Source organism: Metopolophium dirhodum, chromosome 2 (assembly GCF_019925205.1).
Source record: "Metopolophium dirhodum isolate CAU chromosome 2, ASM1992520v1, whole genome shotgun sequence".
Taxonomy (NCBI): Eukaryota; Metazoa; Arthropoda; class Insecta; order Hemiptera; family Aphididae; genus Metopolophium; species Metopolophium dirhodum.
Window position 1 is genome coordinate 21,228,097 of NC_083561.1, and position 20,050 is coordinate 21,248,146.

A 20,050-nucleotide genomic window follows, 5' to 3' on the forward strand; every position below is an offset into this window, starting at 1 on the left:
ATTGCTTACCCCTGATCTAAACTATAATATAATTTATTCTACCATAATATGTTTTTAAAATTAATCTAATACCTAGGTAATAAGACAATTATTACCTATCTACTGTTAATTAAGACTTTATTTCTTTTAATCCGTGATTTTGCGACAACGTCTTGAATATTTAAGTATAAGTTTATTGAATATATTGATTAAAAATCAATTGGTAGTATGATTTAGGTGGTTGAAAAACACTAGTCCATATAGCAAGGCACTCATGGCATATTGACATGATATGGCGAGAAGTAGCAGGGGATGGCAGTGCGTGGCATGGGCAAACTCGGACAAGTTCGATTTTTCACATATTTTGCACGTTTTTTAGTTAATAAAAATAAAGCTAAACAAAATGTTCACTTCACATTTTCTTTATACCTAGTCAATCGTTATTTAGTAAACTCCACTTAAAGACAATGATACTATATAAGTAGGTACTAAGTAGTATATCATCTTGAGGGGACGCTACGCTCACATATTTGTTGTCTCCGTTTTACAAGACGTAAAACTTATGTTTAAAAAGTTGCATCTACCATCTACGGTACCTAATAATATGTAGCTCATAAATCATAATTTATAACTAATATATGATGGTACTATCATGTGGCATCAGCGTAACCATTTGAGCACCCCTCAGTCCACTGCAGGTCTCGTAATTTATAAAGGTACCTGTTAGGTACCTACCTAATACAGTGGATTCTTGGTATCTCGAACTCCGGTATCTTGAAGTCTCTGTATATCGAAGTGTTTTCTGTTCTGATCATTGAATCATTCATTTACATATTTTAAATTACTCTAATAACTCGATTTGGAAAATTGATTTGTTTTGGTCCCTTATTGAGACTTTGAGATTTCTAGGTTCTACTGTATAGGTAATAGTACGTTTGGGTAATAAAAATACTTTTAGTTTTCAATAGAAATTAGATAGCTACAACCCTAAATGTCTACCTATATATTGATATAATATTATTATTTAAACTTAAAAAATATATGCTTATAATATAATAAAAGCTTTACAATAATAAAGTATAAGTAGCTGTATTACTTTTAAATATCAAGTATATAGTTATGTGTTATGATCATACAATTACCTATTATTTATATCAATATGTTAATATTGTACACCGTAGACTGTACAAAAAGTACAAAAACAATTACGGAACTTAGGTATGACTTGATGTAGCAGGATTTTATAAATAGGTATATATATACACAGGGCTGTAAACTTCATATTAGCAATGTTAATACTGTAATAGTTATATGAACAGTCACACATAAAACATATTGTTATGAAATAAAAATACATTTGAAGATAGCATTATATTTATTTTATATAAAACAGATTATAAAACTAGTAAGACAATTAACAATAAAAAAAAATCATAGTTTGTAGTTAAGGCTTAACTGTAAACGGTTAAGCTATACTGAACAGAATAGTAACATTATGTTAATAACATATATATTATATAGTTAATAATACAATTATTGTAATATTATTTAATATTATATGTACATCCCGACAGCAACCATACTACAAGCATAAAATAAAATATGTACCTATAAGGCTATTATACTAGAGTATTACCTATATTATTATTGTGCGATTTAGATACACCCAATATATTGAAGTAAACTTTGTAGATAGATATAGGTATAGGTACCTACCAATTTGCTTTATGAGTCGAAAGGGGGTTATCACTCAATAGCTTATTTATCACAGTTTAAATATGACACACCCTAGAGGAATATAAGTCAATAATATTTGTTTTTTATTTTTTACTATATATACTTAGAAGTTGGAATTATTATACGCCGTAAACTCATAAATGTATGTACACCTGGTCAGAGTACCCTATATAATTTTACACGGGTTATAGAGGGTACCTAATTTATTATGGAAATCTACGATTATTTCTGAGACAAAAAATTAAACATAACCGTTTTTTTTTTTTTTTTTATTGGGTAACCCGCGGCAACATAGGCCATTGGGTATGGGGGAGGGCACTGTAGGTTTTTTAGATTGGGTAGGTTGGTACACGTGTGTGTTGTGTTTTTGGCAGAATTTCTAATGGGGCACGTGCCGTGCCCCGGGGGGGGGGGGATGGCGGCACTTGTTCTCTGGACACCGTGACTTGCCCGGAGAAAAATGCCACCTGCGGCCAAGGTATCGAACTCGGGTTGGCCACTCCGTCCCCCATAACCGTTTTTATATACGGGGAAACAACGACTAAAAGTAGAAAAAACGGAGTACTCAAACTTTAATATACTTTATGCATAAAATTAAATGTCATTATTATGACACAGTTGTATATTTGTGTAGGGACCTAGACTGCAATTTTTTCTTCGCACGTGGTCGGTCGGTCGTCATTTATAATATATACAAGAAGATCTGATAAGTAGTTCCAGAGTTTAGTCTGTATAGTTGTAGCCTGTGTATTTATATAGTTATATATAATATACATATATATAAATTAATGTTTGTGGGTAGATTGGACCTCTGGGTAAGAAGATAGGTTAATTTACAAAGGGTTAAATTTGGTTTTTTTTTTAATTCATCGGATTTTAGTACGGTTAGGTTAGAATAGGTTTTTGTATAAATTGATTATATTAATCCACTGTAGGTGGAATTAAGTAAAAACGACAAACTTGTTATAACTTTAATACTTTAGAGTTATACACTATAATCATACACTTACGCACAAACAGCATGGGGTCCGCGATCTACCACAGGTAGATTGCCTACCTGATAATGTACTGCTGTGAATCAGAATTTTTCTTCCGGGCAACGGAAAAGTTAAGAAAAATGTTGAACACCATACACCGAATATTAAATAACGAATTGAACAAAGGTTGAGTCATATAGAGTTGATACATTTAACGGGCAACGAAGTGCACGGGATCAGCTAGTATAATAAATTATTATATAAACCATAAAAAAGAAATATAATAATACAACATTGTTGTTTGTGCACAGAACAAAAGGAAAAAAACAATTTACCTTTTATGCATAAAATGACTAGAATAAAACAAAAGCGAAAAGTCACAGCGGTAGATGAGGTACCTATTTATATTATAGTCATATAGATACTACACGTGAACACAATAAATTGTAATAAATAATAATTGCAGCTGACTAGGTATAAAGCCATATCGTAGCATCGACAACAATGGTCGACCTTAAGACAAATATATACTATATACATTAATAATACATTGGATCAGAATATCAGGCGACACAGTGACAGGACGGGGGACCTATTAAATAATAAATAGTAAATACGAATACCTATACGACAATAATAATATCATTGTTATAACTTATAAATTATAAAGTTATTATAGTCGTAGCATTCGTAGCAAGGTCGTGTGACGTGTACTCGTGTAGTACAACTGCAGTAGTCGTGTGGTCCACAAGCACGACAGACGCCACAGAACATCCGTCCGGCCACGGCACTGCTAATAACCAGCTTATCAAATTTGTACCTACAGATATAACCGCAGTCCAACGCGCACGCGCATCAGTACCGCAGTTGCAGAATCCCTCCTCCTCCGACGGCGGCGGACAATCACCGATCGCTGATAACGCGCTTTGAATTTCTGATTAGGAAAAACCAAGACGTCCCGACTCCCGAGTAAGTTCACGACCGACTGAGTACCGACAGACGACGTTCTGTCCTAATACATTACTAAATACTCGATCGACCGAGGTTTTCCGCGATATTCCTATTCCGCCGTGCGATTTTAATAGTCGCCCACACTGTCCACGAATACGCGACGGGAAATACAATAATAGATCTTCCGAAAATGGTGGTGAAAGTGTACATGTCCGGCATATCGGGTAACAAGGAGGTAAGTAGCTCGCGTGGACGACGATATCGTCAGACGGATGTGCCCCCCGACGTCTTTTTGGTCATTTTGGTCCCTCACACGCTATGCGGTTGCAGGTGAAGAAACGACAACAGAGAGTCACCATGATATTGGACAGCAAGAGCATAACGTACGACCTGGTGGATATCACTGAACCAGGGAAAGAGGACGAGAAGACTTACATGCAGACCAACAGCAAGACCAAGGATGGTTCAAAAAATGCTTTGCCGCCGCAAATATTCAACGACGATGTTTATTGCGGGGTTAGTTCGATGATGTCAGATGTGTGTACATCACATCAAACAATCGCACTTAATATTAGTCGTGCAATTGGAATGTCGGTATACTTAAATGGTTGTAGACAATATAAGAACAACACGGTTAATACTATTAAAATGCATAGCCTTGTTATGTATGGACGAAGTTGCCAGTTGGTTCGTTTATTAAATATTAGATGGTAACAAATTCTGAAAGCGATCATTATTTACCATATTAGGAAATGTCTAGTTATTTATTCTGAAAAACTTTTCTGTCCTGTCATGTTCTATATTTTTTAAACCTTGTATATATTTTATATTTATTATGTTTCTTATATTCCTTTGAGAAATTAACCGTTAGTTCAAAACTATATTTTATACTATCTAGTATAATATTATGAATTTGTTAATATAAAAACATGTTTTAAATGTACCTGTATAGGTATCACAATTATTACTTAACGGGACAACAAAGTAAAACTGGTTGTACCTTTTGGATTTTTAATATGTAAAGGTTTTTTATTAAATAAACAATGATATGTTATACAGGACTATGATGATTTTGACACAGCTAATGAATTGGATGAGTTGGACAAATTTTTTGATATTTCTACTAAAAGTCCTCCTAAAGAATTAAATGGCTCGACTACCGTGGTAAATAATTAAATATTGTTATAATAAATTTATTTTTTACTAATCCCTTAATATTTGTTTTTTTAGGAAGATGTTAAAGTTGAAAGTACAAATGAAGACAATGATACAAATGATGGGTAAATTTTTAAAAATATTTAAAATTTAAATTTTATTCTAAAGTATGGGTACATATTTATTGCTTTGATTATTTAAAAGAAAAAAAAATAATTTAGGTCATTATTGCAAATACAAAATCCTCTACCCTATAATACAATTATTTTATTACTATTTAGTTTACATTCAATGTAATGCATTATAAATACAATTGTTATTATTATCACAAAATAATATTTTATTAGAAATTAGTTTATACTTTTCAGTTTTCATGTTTAAAAGAAATTTCAAATTTATATAACACTAGAAATTGAATTGTGTACTCATCCAACTGATTTATTGAATGAATAATTTTAAATTAAATTTATACCGTTCATAGAACTGTAAATGAAAAAGTAAATGAAGAACAACAAGAACCTTTGACTTCTGATGATGAAGATAGTGATAATGAATCGCTTGACACACAGGTGACAAGCAATTAAATAAACAATTATAATATCTTTTTAACAAATTTCTCCTATTAATTCGATAATCTGTATTTTCTAACAGTATTTTTTAATGTTTCACTACAAAAATTAGTAGTGTTTAATATTAGCATATATTTGAATAATACTACACTAATAAATAATTATACAATAATATTTGCACTTATTAACATAATCTATTCTTAAAAAATGAATAAAATCTAAAAGTTTTAAGTGTGATATTGATGAATACAAAAACTAAAGAAGTTTCATAACCACTTGAGGATAAGGGAGTTGTAACATAAGTTATGATATCAAAATTATAATAATATTTTCTTTTTGTATATTTGAAAATTGCCCCTAGAAATATAGATTTTACCTGTATAACTTCCTCCAAAAATAAATCTAAGTTGAACCATTGTTATAACCTTTTTAAAATATTAATTTTTTAGTTAGTACTTCTAATTTAATTAAAACACAATTATTATTAAAATTTTTAACATAAACCAATTTAATTCAAATTTTCTATTGCTTTAACTTTCATTGTTTCACAATTATTTTTAAGTTATGATTTTAAGTTTTAATAGCAATAAATTTAATAATTAAGAATAAACCATACATTTAATGATTATTACATTATTGAACCTAACTATAATTAATGTTTTCAAATTTAAATATATATGTATTGATTGTCTATTGATATTAGTTAATAATTTGTTATACCTACCTTATCTGTTGCTTTGATTGATATATACTTTAGTAAAATACTAAATCATCAAAAAATTGTGATGCTTGACATTATAATTGCATGAATTGTTATTTTCTTTAATTAACATTGCATTCTTAATTTGTATTCAGTCTACCGTGAATGTAAATAAAAAATCATATGTTATATTTTTGTCTAAGATTTTTAATGTTATATCTTTGATGGGTTCTAGAACAAATTGAAAGAGACAACTGTAAGTCCAAATTCCGTCCCACTTCCAGATGACACAAATGTATTATTGGATGTCCCAGAAACTAAAAAAGAATTGTTATCAGAAACCGAAGAAGAAATTGAAGAGTGAGATTTTTTTAGCTACTCAAAATAAAAATGTACAAAATTATATTAATTATTGATTCGCTGCCTCTACTCTAACAAGTTTTTTTATTTTATTTATTTATTTTTCTTTTAACAAAAGTTACTATATTTTTCTAGTTTGAAACTTCAAGTATTAGATTTAATATTATTATTTTTTTTTATGTTAAATACCAAAATAATTCCTTAAACAAATATTGAATGCTTATATTTATGATTGTCATTTTTATCCATAACCACATTATATTTATAATATGTAATTTTTGGTTTATATTCATTGATTCGCCTTCAGAATATTAGAACAATCTTTAAATGTCAATTGATATTAAGCGAATAAATAAATAATTTTGCTCTATATTATATATTTTATTTTATTATAATTATTATATTATATTTATTTATTTATACAAATACATTTTAAGAAATGTTCTTTTTTACCAATTATGTTTTATTCAATGTTACAAGTTATACGAATATGTTTGATTGCTGGAGGCAATAATTAATTATTGCCAGTTCAAGTTAAATTACAATTGCTTATAAACACAAGTTGATCATAAATTATATTGGGCATATTGTATAATATATTAACTAAATATATTTATTTTTGAGGCTATGGATGGATGCTTATAAAATTAACCAGCATTCAACTGTCTTATTATATAACATTTTATTTAAAAGTTATAATTTTATAGAAATAAAATTATTATTTATATAATTTTTTGTAACAAGTGTTTTTAACAATAATGTTGTATAGTAATACTTACAGTATTTCTGTTCTTATGGACTTAAAATGTATATTCATGTTATTTTATAATTAGGGTTTTGAGCTTACTAATTTATATTGTATACGCTTTTTAGGTAATAGCACAATTTCAGTTAAGCGTGTTAACTGTTTTCAAAAGGTTAAGTAATTTGACCAAATATGTATGTTGGGAAAACAGTTTGATTGAATTCAAATTTTATAAAATATTTGCTATTGAATTAAAATAATTTTTTTTTAAAAATATTAATCAATTATTAATAGCTAATTTTTAGTAAGCTATAGAAATTAAATCAAAAATACAACTTTATTTAATTAAAATACCTTATACAACATTGTTGAATTCATTAAATAGTTTTGTGTAAGATTTGGTTAATTTTCTCCAACTCATAAAATGTATCAATAAATCCATAGATTATTGTATGATTTTTAATCTATGTGTACTCTATCTGTTTGATTAATAGAAATTGTTGTTACATGAAGACTAGTGGAAAAATAAGAAAATTACTTTATAATAATATAATGAATTTACAACTTGACAACTACCTACCAATCATATGCAGTCAAATGTTAAATGATCAGTTTCACTACTTTCTACCTAGGTCTGTGAAATGAAAATATTAATGTTGATTTCAGAGAAAACTTGAATGTCAATATGAGATTTATCTTTCACTGGAATGTAAACTTGGCTAGGAAACAAAGTCACAGATTCTTCAGATTTTTCTGCTGACCACAATGATTTAGCCACATCCAACACTGGTGAAATACCTACTACTGAAGTCGAACAAATATTGTCTATTGCGGAATAAAGCTAATACAGTCACTACCCAGAGTCTAGACAAAAGGTAAATATTTTTTTAACTACTTGAATTACATTTCATACTATAAAGGAACATTGGATTTTTGGACGGCAACATTAATCTGTCAACCCCCCCCCCTCCCCGTTAACGATCCATACAACATACACCAGCTGCATACTAAAACCTCACTCCCACATTTAAGTCAGCCGTCAAGGTACCTTCTAAAATATTATTGATACAATATAGTATTATTAGGGTTTTAAAATTTCATGAAATTTATTTTCTTGAAATATTTCATTTTGATGAAAAATAAAAATAAAATGTTTATTATACCTAAAAGTTTATAGTCGTCAACTTCTAAGTGAATATTTTTAAAAGTTGGTTTATTGTATGAAACAAAGAAAATATGTAACATATTTACATATAATTTATAAGTTGTTTAACAAATCTATAATAGTTATAACAAACTATTAGATCTAAGTATTAAATTTAGTATTTACTTTATAATTACTGAAGATACACTATTATTTCATTCATTGTTGGAATTGACTTCAACTTTATTTCAAACCATTATCTTTTGGATCGCTGATATACAACAATATTTTAAAACTCGTGGAAAAAATGTTTTTATTCTCAAAATAATGCCAGGAATATTTTTCAGCACTATACAATATAGAATATACAAATATGAAATAATAAATCAACAAAAATAATTGGTTTTTTTTTAATTCTAAGTTTGTAATCAATTTATTGTTACTAATCATCTATAGACTATAACCGATCACGTTTAAAAGAAGAAAAAATATTTTTCATAATTTCATCAAAATATTTCATGAACAGTGAAATTTTCAATTTTTAAATATTTTAAATTTAGAACCCTAAGTATTATAGATGATAAAATGACAAAACATAGAATTAATTATATATCTTTATATTTATTTTTTATGCAATTAAACTGATTTAAACATTTTATCAAAAATAATTAATTAATAATACAATATCATTGAAGAAATGTGTAACATTATTTTCTATATTAAATTGTTATACTTAGAAAAGCATACCTAAACTGATTAGTACTGGGATTTCGGATAAGTACATATGGTAAATTTGTTTTAGACTCTGACCAGAGATTAAACAACTCCAATAGTGCAGGGCCAGGCATGTAACCAATGCCAACATATTTGGATTTAGTAAAACTAAAATGACTATTGCATGAGAAACCCAAAATGACACGACTGCAACTGTGCTTTAAGGGCATTTGTTCTTCAGGAATCCACAACTTTTTCATTTGGCTCAAATATTCCTTGACTATTTGTGATGTTGGAGATACCTTCTGTTTAAATCGTTTGCAGAGAATGTTTCTCTTTTTCTTTTCTAACACACGTTTACGTCTCAGGGATCTCAATAGTTTTTTATGTTCCAAACGATAAATCTTACGCTTGAAAGCATTCAAATCTTTGTGCATTTTCTCTAAAGGACCCAAGTTAGATTTGTCTCCAACATTACTTAAATCATCAAGAGTTGGTAAACACACGTGTGAATTAGGTTTCAGAATGCCTTTCTGCGATAACTCAAGCCTAATGGGCACTAAACAAGTTTGTAAGTCAGCAAATTCAGACTTTAAATTGTTCACATCAATTTTTTCTTTTAAATTTAAAGTTAAATTTTGTAGCTGAGTTAATACTTTGATATTTCGTAATACAAATTTATTATTAGAATCTAACATCCATTCATTACAGAGAATGTCCCAAGGACAATGAAATGGAGTCTGAAAACCTAACTTAATGTAATTAACTCGCATTTGTGGAGGAAGTCTAAAGTGTTTTTTCATTGCTTCTTCTTTTTCTAACATAGCTCTCAGGTTTCCAGCATCAGTATCTGGTTCGTCTGGTCTTGGCAAACATCGTTCTAGTACCATGGTTGTAGTTTCTCGTAGTCCTCCAGGTTGACATCCGTTCATAATTAGACCTAACCAAAATGGCATCGCCCATCCAGCTGGTAAGACAATATCCCAGCCACTACCATAACCTAACAAAAATTAGTTTTTGGTTAAATAAGTCTATAGTAAAATATATTAAATTTAATTGAATAACCTGGTCTAGTAATTGGATGATACTGCCCAGGTCGTTGAATTAAAATAATTGGTATAATAGACATTGAGTGTTTATCCAAAGCAATTTTGTCATTGCCATTAATAATACAGTTACTACGTAACATATTCATTTCACAATTGGGCATCTTATTCTGCATAGACCAATCTCGAACCTTTAAATCCCAAATTTTAGAAACACTTGCTATTGTGGGCAGTTTAAAAGAATAGTCTTCTTCTAGCAGAAAATCTAAAAATCAAACATTCTTAACAAATTAAACTATTTACTATGCATTTTATAAGTATATAAATAAAAATTTAAAAACCTTTCGAAATAGGCAAAGCTTTTGTTCTTTTCATTGGAAACACCAGCCTTGGATCTACTGTGTGAAATCCAATTACACAATTTGATGGATATGATTCTGGTCTATCAGCTCCACTTAAAGATTCCCAAAGTTTTGTTTGGATATTAATAGAACTTTTTAGATTTTTCAAATGTGATGACCACCAGTTTTTATTAATACAACTGTTTGAATTAACCAAATCAGCAGGATATAGTACACGACTCAAAACACTATTTGATAATGGTCCAGTCAGTCTTAGCCTATTCAAAGAATCTTTTAATAAAGTCATTTTCATGGCACTATTAACAAAAGTCTGTACTGCAGGAGTTGATATATTCTTTGATTTTTTTATAATTTCTAAAAGTTTAGGCTTTTTTAGAACTGGAGGTTCAGATTCTAAAATATCTAAGTCATTTTGCTTTAAATTAAAAGTAATTTGTAATTCTTTTGCTAACTGTGCATAAATCGAAGGTTCTGCCCAAATCCACACGGCTCTTATTTTGTCTTGAGCACAAGTATCCCAAATAAATGACACCCTACCAATAGCTCCACAAGGATAAGCACCATTTTTGTACATGAAAATCGTTCCTTCTCTAGTTCCTTGTTCATAACACTTGGCTTTAAATGTACGTCCACAATCTTGATTAACATGGTGCATTAAACCTTCTATTATTTGACTATAGGGTCCTCTTAGTTCAATACAACTGATGTAAGATACATCCTAAATGAATAAAATAACAAACATGAGTACAGTAAAAATGTTATATAATATTATGTCATATTGGTACTTTACCTGAGCTAAACAGTGATTTCCTATAGCCCTGTAACAGGCTCGATAAGTTTTATCATGCGAGCTTTTAGGTAATTTATATCCATCCTTAAGTACAATGTGAAACCGTTTTGCAAACCATACATGAGTTTCCAGCCATTTTCCATTTTTTTGACGTCTCATATAGTCCAATCGCAGACTTTTGGGTTTACGTCTATAATCTTTTCTACGCCTCACATGTTTATTGATTTGCTTTTCAATCTAAATAATATTTAAACAAAATATTGAATATGATAAAAATAATTTCAGATCTATATTTTTAAGTACAGATTTTTTATGAGCAGTTCTTAAATCTTTAGGCATTCGTTTCACAGTTGTGCTCATGACTCGACGGCGCATTTTTTTTGGAAGACGTTGAAATATCATTTTATTGCACTTTTTTGGGGTCTCTAAAAATAATTGAAAAAATTCATACAATTAATAACAATAAAAAATAATAGCCAGTGAGTTAACATAATACCATAACAATTAATGATTTAAAATAAAAACACACTACACTTTTTTAGTATAGATTAGTATTTGACAGTTAACTTTGCTTCAACTAATATGTGTTTTTTTTCAATATAATTGCATACAACTTAAAGGTCCTATATACCAGTGTTTCTTAAAGTGTATTGCACAAATAAATTGTAGGGGTTCTATAACTCTAAACTTCTACCCTACTTTTTTGATTAGTTATTAATATTAATTTTCATGGGGGTTCCGCATTAAAAAATATTATTATATAGTGTTCCATGATCTCAGAAAATTTAAGATATATTGCTATATACTATAGTTACGTAGTACATACAAGCAAAAAGGCAACAGCAGTGATTTAAATTTTTTACTTAATTGAATGACTTACGAATTTCTTTGAGCAAAGCTTGTATTTCTTGATTTCGAGCAGATAAAAATGAATTTACATCAACTTGATTCCCTGGTCTAACATGACCAGGAGTGTTTTCCAATATTGTATGCAGATGATCCATGCTTACAATGCTATTTAACGTAAAATGTATGATAAATTCAAAATGCACTATAAATATTAGGTATTATCCGCAAACGTACTATAAATTAAAACAAATAAATTCTTAGAGTATAATGTGTGTCAGAGATTTTTTCTCAATAATCAAATAGACGAGTGTTTTCAATATTATTTTCATAATGGACCTCACGGGAAATTACGTTTACGAAAGTTAACGAAAGTTCAAAAAACTGAAACCGAAGAATTTTCAAATTAATAATAAGAAAATAGTCGAGCACGTCGCGCTCGCGCACATGGTCGTTTATGTTAATATTATGATTGATAAGGACGTGGTGGTGATAAGCATTTACCATGTTATATTTTTCTATTCCATGACCGACCCGGTGATCTTATCAAATCCGACTCCGTCATCGCCAGTATTCGCCACAACATATTTAATTAACACGACAACAATACAACATTGAATTTAGTATTTACCAATTCTATAATATTCTTAATTTATTTTTCTGACGATACCGGCTGGCGATTACCATTACTGAAACAGCGAGACACTGAGCACACCGGATAGCGACGTGAAACTTGTGTTGGTGGCTGGTAAAAGATTTCTGCAGAAAACTAATTTGTGAATTGTCGATCATTTTGGAGTTTCGAACAAATACGAGACGCACGCGCCGCTGTCCGATGTAAGTATTTGGTCATCCGTCTTATGATTATCTATCATTTTCGCAAAATATTAATTAGTAAGTATATATATATACAGATATACTTTCAAGATATATTTGTAGGAATTGTGTTTCGTTAAATAAAGAATATCATTGAAAATCTTTGTAATGTCTCGTGGTCGTATCATATTTCGATCCAAGTATGACCAGCCGACTAGAACAGGTAGTAATAAATAATAATATTTTGTTATTATCGGTCTCTCTCTCCCTCTAGTCTCTACAATCGCTAATGTAGGAAGTTGGTTTGGTTAGATATTACCCAGCAAAAACCTAACAGTGAAAAACAGTCAAGTTCCAAACTCCCTCCCAAAAAAGTCGGCCTATCTAAGTACTGAAATCAATCTACATTGTGGCCAAGTCTGCTATTTTTTAATTCATAACCTCACTGCACTCTTACATTAAACACTCCTCTTTTATTTGTATTGTTTAACACTTGGCCAGTTTCTGAATGAGGCATTAACTAGACTTGGCCGCAATGTAGATACCACTACTATGATTCGCTATCTTTTTTGAGAAGAAATCTAAACTTTTTTCTGAGTTCTCTTCTCCTCATCACCCATGTAAGTCATAAGTGAGTACATTCGATAATGATGTTTTATACTGGCCAAGTGTTAAACAATACAAATAAAAGAGAATTGTTGCTCTTTAATGTAGGAGTGCAGTGAGGTAATGAATTAAAAAACAGCAGACTTGGCCACAATGTAGATTTCACTACTTTGATAGGCCAAATTTTTTGGGAGGGAGTTTGGAACTTGGCCTTTTCTCACCATTAGGTTTTTGTTGGGATATTATTTACTTTTGAGGGCTTTAGCATCGTGGACGACGTGTTAATGTTTTAAATATTTTTTTTATATGTCATAAATTTTCTCTTATAAGACCGTTTGGGTCTGTTGAGGAGCTGAGAGATTGTACTCTTGAGCGTTGTCAATACCAGGCAAAGATAGCCAAATACGATCTTTTATTTTTGTCGTCTAGACTTTTTAGATAGAATAGTTGTGAAGTCTGGCCTATACAAAGTTCTTAGATGGTTATATTCAACAATGGCTATTTTGGTAACTCTTTGTATTATACAAAATAATGATAATTCAGTGATAATAATTCCATTCAATTCATAAGAGTATGCAATCTTTCATCAATGTTTTCTTATGACCTTATCTCATAAAATCCTCCCATTTTGAAATGGCACAATATTAAGGGCTCATTTTCTTACAGCGTCCTAAGCTACTCGAGATTAATCTGTGTTTTAAATTTCAAAAGTTTATCTTAAGAGGAGACAGAGATATATGGGATAGAAAAACTGGGCGAATTGGTTCGTGTAAAGATACACTGGCATAACTTGAACTTGGCCTGGCGCACTGCCTTGCGCTCAGATATGACGTATGTTATTGGACTAATGATACATAGGTACTATAATTATTGTTAAAAATTTAACAACAAATGTGAATTCTTCATGTATAATGATTGAGTGGAAACTAATCTACATATTTTTGAATGGTCTTAGAACTATAATAAAATAATATATTATGTTTCAATAGGTAATGATTTTCTTCTGGATACCAACTCAAATGTTAATAGTATTCTTTACTAATTAAGATTGATATTAGAATGAACAAATCATTTGATATTTCTAATTTTTGAACCACACTGTATTAAGAGGACTCTACCTATGCATTTGTTGTCTCCGTTTTACACGACATAGTAAATTTTCGTTCACTAATTGCTAATTAGTTCATTGTAATATCAATCTTAATTAGTAAAGAATACTATTAACATTTGAATTGGTATCCAGAAGAAAAACGTTACCTATTGAAACATAATATTTTTTTTATTGTAAATGTGTACATTTTATTACTATTTATACTAGGTATTATGTAAAAAGTATTATTTTTATTTTTTATTTTTAATTTTTAGAATGATTACAGACGTTCAATTAGCTGTATTTGCCAATGTATTGGGTGTCGGCTTATTTCTCCTAGTTGTTCTCTACCATTACGTGACGGCAAATTTCCCATCAAAATAATTTTTTACTGTAAGTATAAAATTTTATTTTATCAAAATATATTATTCTCATAACTTTTTAGTTTTTTATTTTAGGTTGCAAGTTTATACACAATAGTGTTCCAGTATCTAGTTTAATATGTCTGTTTATTGTAATACTTTGATCCCACATAATAAGCACATTTTATTATTATAATCTTAATAATGTTAAAACTTTTTAGTACCTACATGATAATGTTATCTTGTGTATTTTGAATCATAAATGTGTTCCCCCAGTACCTGTTTTTATATGATTTGTGAGTCAGTATAGAATCTTTATTCGTTGTCAATTATTTGAATGAGTATTAGCATAATGAGTTTAAAAATATCACGTATTGCGCTTAGTCTCACCGAGAAGTTATCAATTTTACACAAATATGACTCAAATCCTTCATTAGAAAAAACAAAGTTAGCAGAATCACTAAATATATCGGAGTCTACTCTACGAACAATTATTGTCAAAAGAAAAGAAATACAAAAATGTGCAATTGAAGGATCAAACAAGCGAAAGAAAATAAAAAATGGAAAATATTTTACTCTTGAACAAATTCTGATACAGTGGATCAACAAAATGAATGATAATTCTATGCCTCTTAATGGTCCTATTATTCAACGTAGAGCATTAAAAATTGCTAAATCGTTGAAAATCACAGATTTTAATGCAACAAATGGCTGGTTGGATCGATTTAAGAAAAGGAACCTAATTTATTACCAAAAAGTCAGTAGAAAATCGAAAGTCAGTAAATTATGAGGATATAAATGTTTGGTTTTCTAACATTTTACCTAAACTTAAAGAAAAATATGCTTCACAAGACGTTTTTAATGCTACTGAATTTGAGTTATGTTACAAACTAATGTCCAACAAATTACTTGGTTTTAAAAATATTAAACGCATCAAAACATGTTATAAAAATAAACTTAGCAGTGAACTTCTCAAAGTACTTATCTGTGCTAATTCTGATGGAACAGAAAAATTTAATCCACTTGTAATTGGTAAACCATTGAAACCTAAATCTTTCATTGATAACAAATCTTTCCCATGTGAGTATTCTGTAAAAAAAACCACATCGTTGACTAATGAGGATTTCTGTTTTTGGGTAAAAAAGTTAGATAAAAATATGATCAAAAATAATCGGAAAATTCTACTTATTGTAGACAATTATAGTTCAACTATTCCAAAAGATATTGCGTTGAAAAATGTGGAATTAGTATTTTTTCCACCATACATTACAAAAAATCTTCAACCTCTGAATGTAGGTGTGATTAATGTCTTTAAACAATACTATGAAAAGCACTATCTAAATGTCTTAAAAAATTCAAACACTAAGCAGCTTAACATAATATTGAATGCATTACGCCATATAACTGCAGCATGGAGCAGCATACAGCCACAGGTAATTGCTGAGTGTTTTAAAAAAGCTGGAATTGAATGTTTTTCTAATAAAGTAATTGATGATGATACTGCTAGTGAAGCGATGGTATCGATTAAAAACAAGTCAACACATTTAAAAAAAGCCAGTCGAGACAAAAATCTAATGATCACAGAGCACAAATATGTACAAAATAGTGAAGACTTAATTGATATTGCTGAAGATAATAATAGCGATGAAGATTCTGATTCTGGCCAAAATGAATCATTATACGATACAATTAATGCTATCAAAATAATAAGGCGTTATCTCCCAACATTAAAAGGAAGTAAAGCGGCTATGTCTAATATTGATCGAGTTGAACGTTTTATTTTTTCTAAAATGCCACATTTATAAATTAAGTACTTAAAAAAAAAAGAAAAATTTTAATATCATTATATTACATTCAAAACATATTACATAATTTAATTGGTATAATTTTTTTTTAATTTTTAATGTGGGATGTATTTTCTAAGATCTTTTGAATACATATTAATGTAAATTTACTTTAAATAAATCATAATTATTAAAAATGTTAACGTGTCATTACATAGTTAATTTCTCTTTTATTAAATTGACAAACCTAAACTATTACACAAATTACAATAAATCAATCTTATAATCATTTACTGGAGTAAATATTTTTTATATTATATTTTTGTTTGTTGACTGAAGATACGAGAATTTGATTACTACAATACGAGAATAACTGTTTGAGAAACTGGCAATCCTAGTACTGGGGTAACATTGGTTACGAGATTGAGTTCTTAAAATTACTGAAACTGACACTAGATTTAATTTATACTACACATGATTAATACTTGCATATTTTATTCTATGCAGTAAATGAGTGTTCAATATGTTAGATGATGTAATTCAATTATGATTCTTAGATGCTTTGAATATGATTTTGTTGTACATAATAAATAATAAAATATACAGTATAAATGGTTGGAGAGGGCAGGGTGCTTGTACTGGTTAACATGTCTATAACATTATAATCTTATATAATACAATGATCATGTACATTAATCAATGATTTCCTAGAGACTTGAAAATGATTTATGTTATATGAAATTGTATTTATTATATAGTGATTTTTACTATAGATTAGGATAGAATAATTAACAATTAATCATAAAACATATTTAAAAATATATAATTTTTACATTTTTACAGAATATCAATATGAATTACATTCCGGTCAGCTGCAATATATAGCAAGATGTTCAACTACGGGTTGGATATCATTCCATACTTAAAATAAAATGAAATAATACTCAATTTATATTTCAATGTTGGATTATGAATACTTCAACCTACGTCCACCAATTCAATGTTAACAGAAAATTAATTTAAATTAGAAAAAAAATATATGCAGGGTCATTCAAATCATAGTAATTTTTAATTTAGAGTATGATTGAATGGCCCTGCATCTCAGTGATTTTTTTTTTTACCAATTCATCAACGCAACAATTCATTTCATAAAAAACAACAATTTTTTTTATCAAAATAATATATTATTTTCATGTTGAATATTCTTTTTATAATTTTATTTCCATACATTAAATTAAATATTATAATTTATTTGTGTTTTATTAACAAAGTTATATAATGAACACTATTTACTTAACTTCAATTAAATTATTAAATATTAATACTTAGTTCTATTTTGTAATTTGATTAATCAACTTTATTGAAATAAAAATTACAATATTATCTGTTTTTATAATTCTATTTATTGATAAATCATAAAATCTGTCTTCAAAAACTCCCAGTACTTAGAAGGCAGATAATGTTAAACAAAATGTATATCCAAATTTATAAAATGATATAAATTGTACCTCTGATTAAACAATAAATTAATGTATTCTAAAATTGTCAAATTCTGGGGAAATAAAAATTACCAATTAATATTTTGTCACTATTAATTTAATTAAATCTCTGCGTTCGACAACTATTTATCTGTATATTATATTTTATAACATTTACAACATTATACTGTTAATGAACTAAGGGGATTCGATACCATGATTTTCTGTTCTTGTCTAACACGTGCGACATAGTATTTTAAATGTTTTTTTGCTAAACATACCATTGATCTAATGAAGCGATAAGAATTCTAGAAACAGATTTGAATTTATCGTCAAGTCTACTTGAAATTGACTTCCCACATTTTTGATTTTAACTTCTCCGAAAATTTAAATACAACAATTTTTAAATACTCTTTTAGATTCTGAGCGAAGCGATGAATGTATTAATTCTACAATGATGTGTGTTTTTTTTTTTATTTTTTTTTTTATTTTTGTGTCTGTCATCACCTTTTAGGACAGTAAAAGTGCTTGGATTTTCTTCAATAGTAACTTTTCTGATAGGAAAGTGAATCTAGTTGGTACTTTGGGGGGTCAAAAGTAAAAATTTCCCAGTAGTTTTCACAAGCGACGTGAAAAACAAAAGAAAAATTAAGGAAAAACGGTAATTTTTACGCAAAATCTGTTTTCGAGAAAATCGATTTTGGTTTATGGTGTAACTCTAAAACAAATGACCGCAGGGACATGAAATTTTGACTGAATGTTTATATTAGCATTTTCTATACACCATAAAATTTTGAAAATATTTTGACTCTTTTTGAGCTGTTTACGGCCATTGTCAGTTTTCAATTTTTTTAGTTTTTTTTTCTATAAATATCAATAAAATTTTATCTGTTGAGTAAAAAAGCTTGAAAATTTAATAGAAGGCTCCCAGGTTATTGTTTCAAAGGCAGATGAAAAAAATTAAAAATCCTTAGTCACAGTTTTTAATTATAAGCATTTAAAGTTCAAATTTTGACAAAATACGGAAAAATCACGAAAAATAGCAAATTATTTTGATGAGAATTCATAAAAATTTTTCTTTTTAAATCTAAGATTTGAAAATGTAATATAAGATTACTCATAAGTTTGTCTACCTTTATCAAAAAAAAAATGTAGAAGAAACTTAAATTAAATTTTTATGAGCGTCTGAAATTTATATTTTTACAACATTTGAAATTCACTCAATTTCTCATGTAACAATTTTCTTATTTTACTGTAATTAAAAAACGAATGACTGTAGATACTTGAAAATTTCACTGAATGTTTATATTAGCATTTTCTATACACCATAAAATGTTGAAAATATTTTGACTCTTTTTGAGCTGTTTACGGACATTGTCAGTTTTCAATTTTTTTAGTTTTTTTTTTCTATAAATATCAATAAATTTTTATTTGTTGGGTAAAAAAGCGTGAAAATTTAAAACAAGGCTCCACGTAAATAGGTTATATATAAATTACTTTATTCACAATAATATCATCAAATATACTTGGTAAAATCATAGGCTGACTGACCGTTTTCGCTCAGAATCGTTTTTCTTATACAATGATATTATATCATTGAATTCAAATTTAACACCATCCATTACAGTGACCCACTTGTAACCTACTGTACAGCAGAGCGACATCCACTTATCCACCTTTTTTACATTAAATTTTGTATGACGGAGGGAATCAACACAGCAGGTGTAGCTTCCTCTTAAGCTATAATCTTTTATTTATGGATACTAAATCTCTGATTTCTGTAGGTTATCTGTGAAAATACTAAAATATTTGAATCACTATTCTCTAGGATTATAGAAA

At 28.7% G+C, this 20,050-nt stretch overlaps 4 protein-coding genes across 4 annotated transcripts; 3 read left to right on the forward strand and 1 right to left on the reverse strand.

Moving 5' to 3' along the window:
- Positions 1-3,440: 3,440 nt before the first annotated feature.
- Positions 3,441-6,798, forward strand: LOC132939543 (SH3 domain-binding glutamic acid-rich protein homolog). The gene is made up of 6 exons (XM_061006769.1): positions 3,441-3,879; positions 3,975-4,160; positions 4,704-4,808; positions 4,875-4,924; positions 5,281-5,368; positions 6,304-6,798. Exons 1-6 carry the CDS (start codon positions 3,835-3,837, stop codon positions 6,430-6,432), a joined length of 603 nt encoding a protein of 200 aa, XP_060862752.1. The 5' UTR covers positions 3,441-3,834; the 3' UTR covers positions 6,433-6,798.
- Positions 6,799-8,918: 2,120 nt separating this feature from the next.
- On the reverse strand, positions 8,919-12,462 carry LOC132938627 (ribonucleases P/MRP protein subunit POP1). The gene is made up of 7 exons (XM_061005564.1): positions 12,313-12,462; positions 12,110-12,243; positions 11,533-11,654; positions 11,230-11,466; positions 10,419-11,157; positions 10,097-10,342; positions 8,919-10,031 (listed from the first exon to the last, which is right to left on the reverse strand). The coding sequence occupies exons 2-7, from the start codon at positions 12,231-12,233 to the stop codon at positions 9,037-9,039; spliced, it is 2,463 nt and encodes an 820-aa protein (XP_060861547.1). The 5' UTR covers positions 12,234-12,243; positions 12,313-12,462; the 3' UTR covers positions 8,919-9,036.
- Positions 12,463-12,643: 181 nt separating this feature from the next.
- LOC132938628 (dolichyl-diphosphooligosaccharide--protein glycosyltransferase subunit 4) lies at positions 12,644-18,122 on the forward strand. The gene is made up of 3 exons (XM_061005565.1): positions 12,644-12,912; positions 14,863-14,980; positions 17,577-18,122. Exon 2 carries the CDS (start codon positions 14,864-14,866, stop codon positions 14,969-14,971), a length of 108 nt encoding a protein of 35 aa, XP_060861548.1. The 5' UTR covers positions 12,644-12,912; position 14,863; the 3' UTR covers positions 14,972-14,980; positions 17,577-18,122.
- On the forward strand, positions 15,302-17,659 carry LOC132938822 (tigger transposable element-derived protein 6-like). The gene is made up of 3 exons (XM_061005830.1): positions 15,302-15,663; positions 15,911-16,686; positions 17,577-17,659. Exons 1-3 carry the CDS (start codon positions 15,302-15,304, stop codon positions 17,657-17,659), a joined length of 1,221 nt encoding a protein of 406 aa, XP_060861813.1.
- Positions 18,123-20,050: the final 1,928 nt, after the last annotated feature.

Coding starts and splice junctions, on each gene's coding strand:
- LOC132939543 (XM_061006769.1), top strand. CDS start 3,835: ATGGTGGTGAAAGTGTACATGTCCGGCATATCGGGTAACAAGGAG. Junction 3,880..3,974: donor GCATATCGGGTAACAAGGAG/GTAAGTAGCTCG, acceptor ATGCGGTTGCAG/GTGAAGAAACGACAACAGAG. Junction 4,809..4,874: donor TAAATGGCTCGACTACCGTG/GTAAATAATTAA, acceptor TTGTTTTTTTAG/GAAGATGTTAAAGTTGAAAG.
- LOC132938627 (XM_061005564.1), bottom strand. CDS start 12,233: ATGGATCATCTGCATACAATATTGGAAAACACTCCTGGTCATGTTAGA. Junction 11,655..12,109: donor AGCTTTGCTCAAAGAAATTC/GTAAGTCATTCA, acceptor AATTATTTTTAG/AGACCCCAAAAAAGTGCAAT. Junction 10,343..10,418: donor AGCTTTGCCTATTTCGAAAG/GTTTTTAAATTT, acceptor TTTGATTTTTAG/ATTTTCTGCTAGAAGAAGAC.
- LOC132938628 (XM_061005565.1), top strand. CDS start 14,864: ATGATTACAGACGTTCAATTAGCTGTATTTGCCAATGTATTGGGTGTC.
- LOC132938822 (XM_061005830.1), top strand. CDS start 15,302: ATGAGTTTAAAAATATCACGTATTGCGCTTAGTCTCACCGAGAAGTTA. Junction 15,664..15,910: donor TTTAATGCAACAAATGGCTG/GTTGGATCGATT, acceptor AAATAAACTTAG/CAGTGAACTTCTCAAAGTAC. Junction 16,687..17,576: donor TCTCCCAACATTAAAAGGAA/GTAAAGCGGCTA, acceptor ACATTTTTACAG/AATATCAATATGAATTACAT.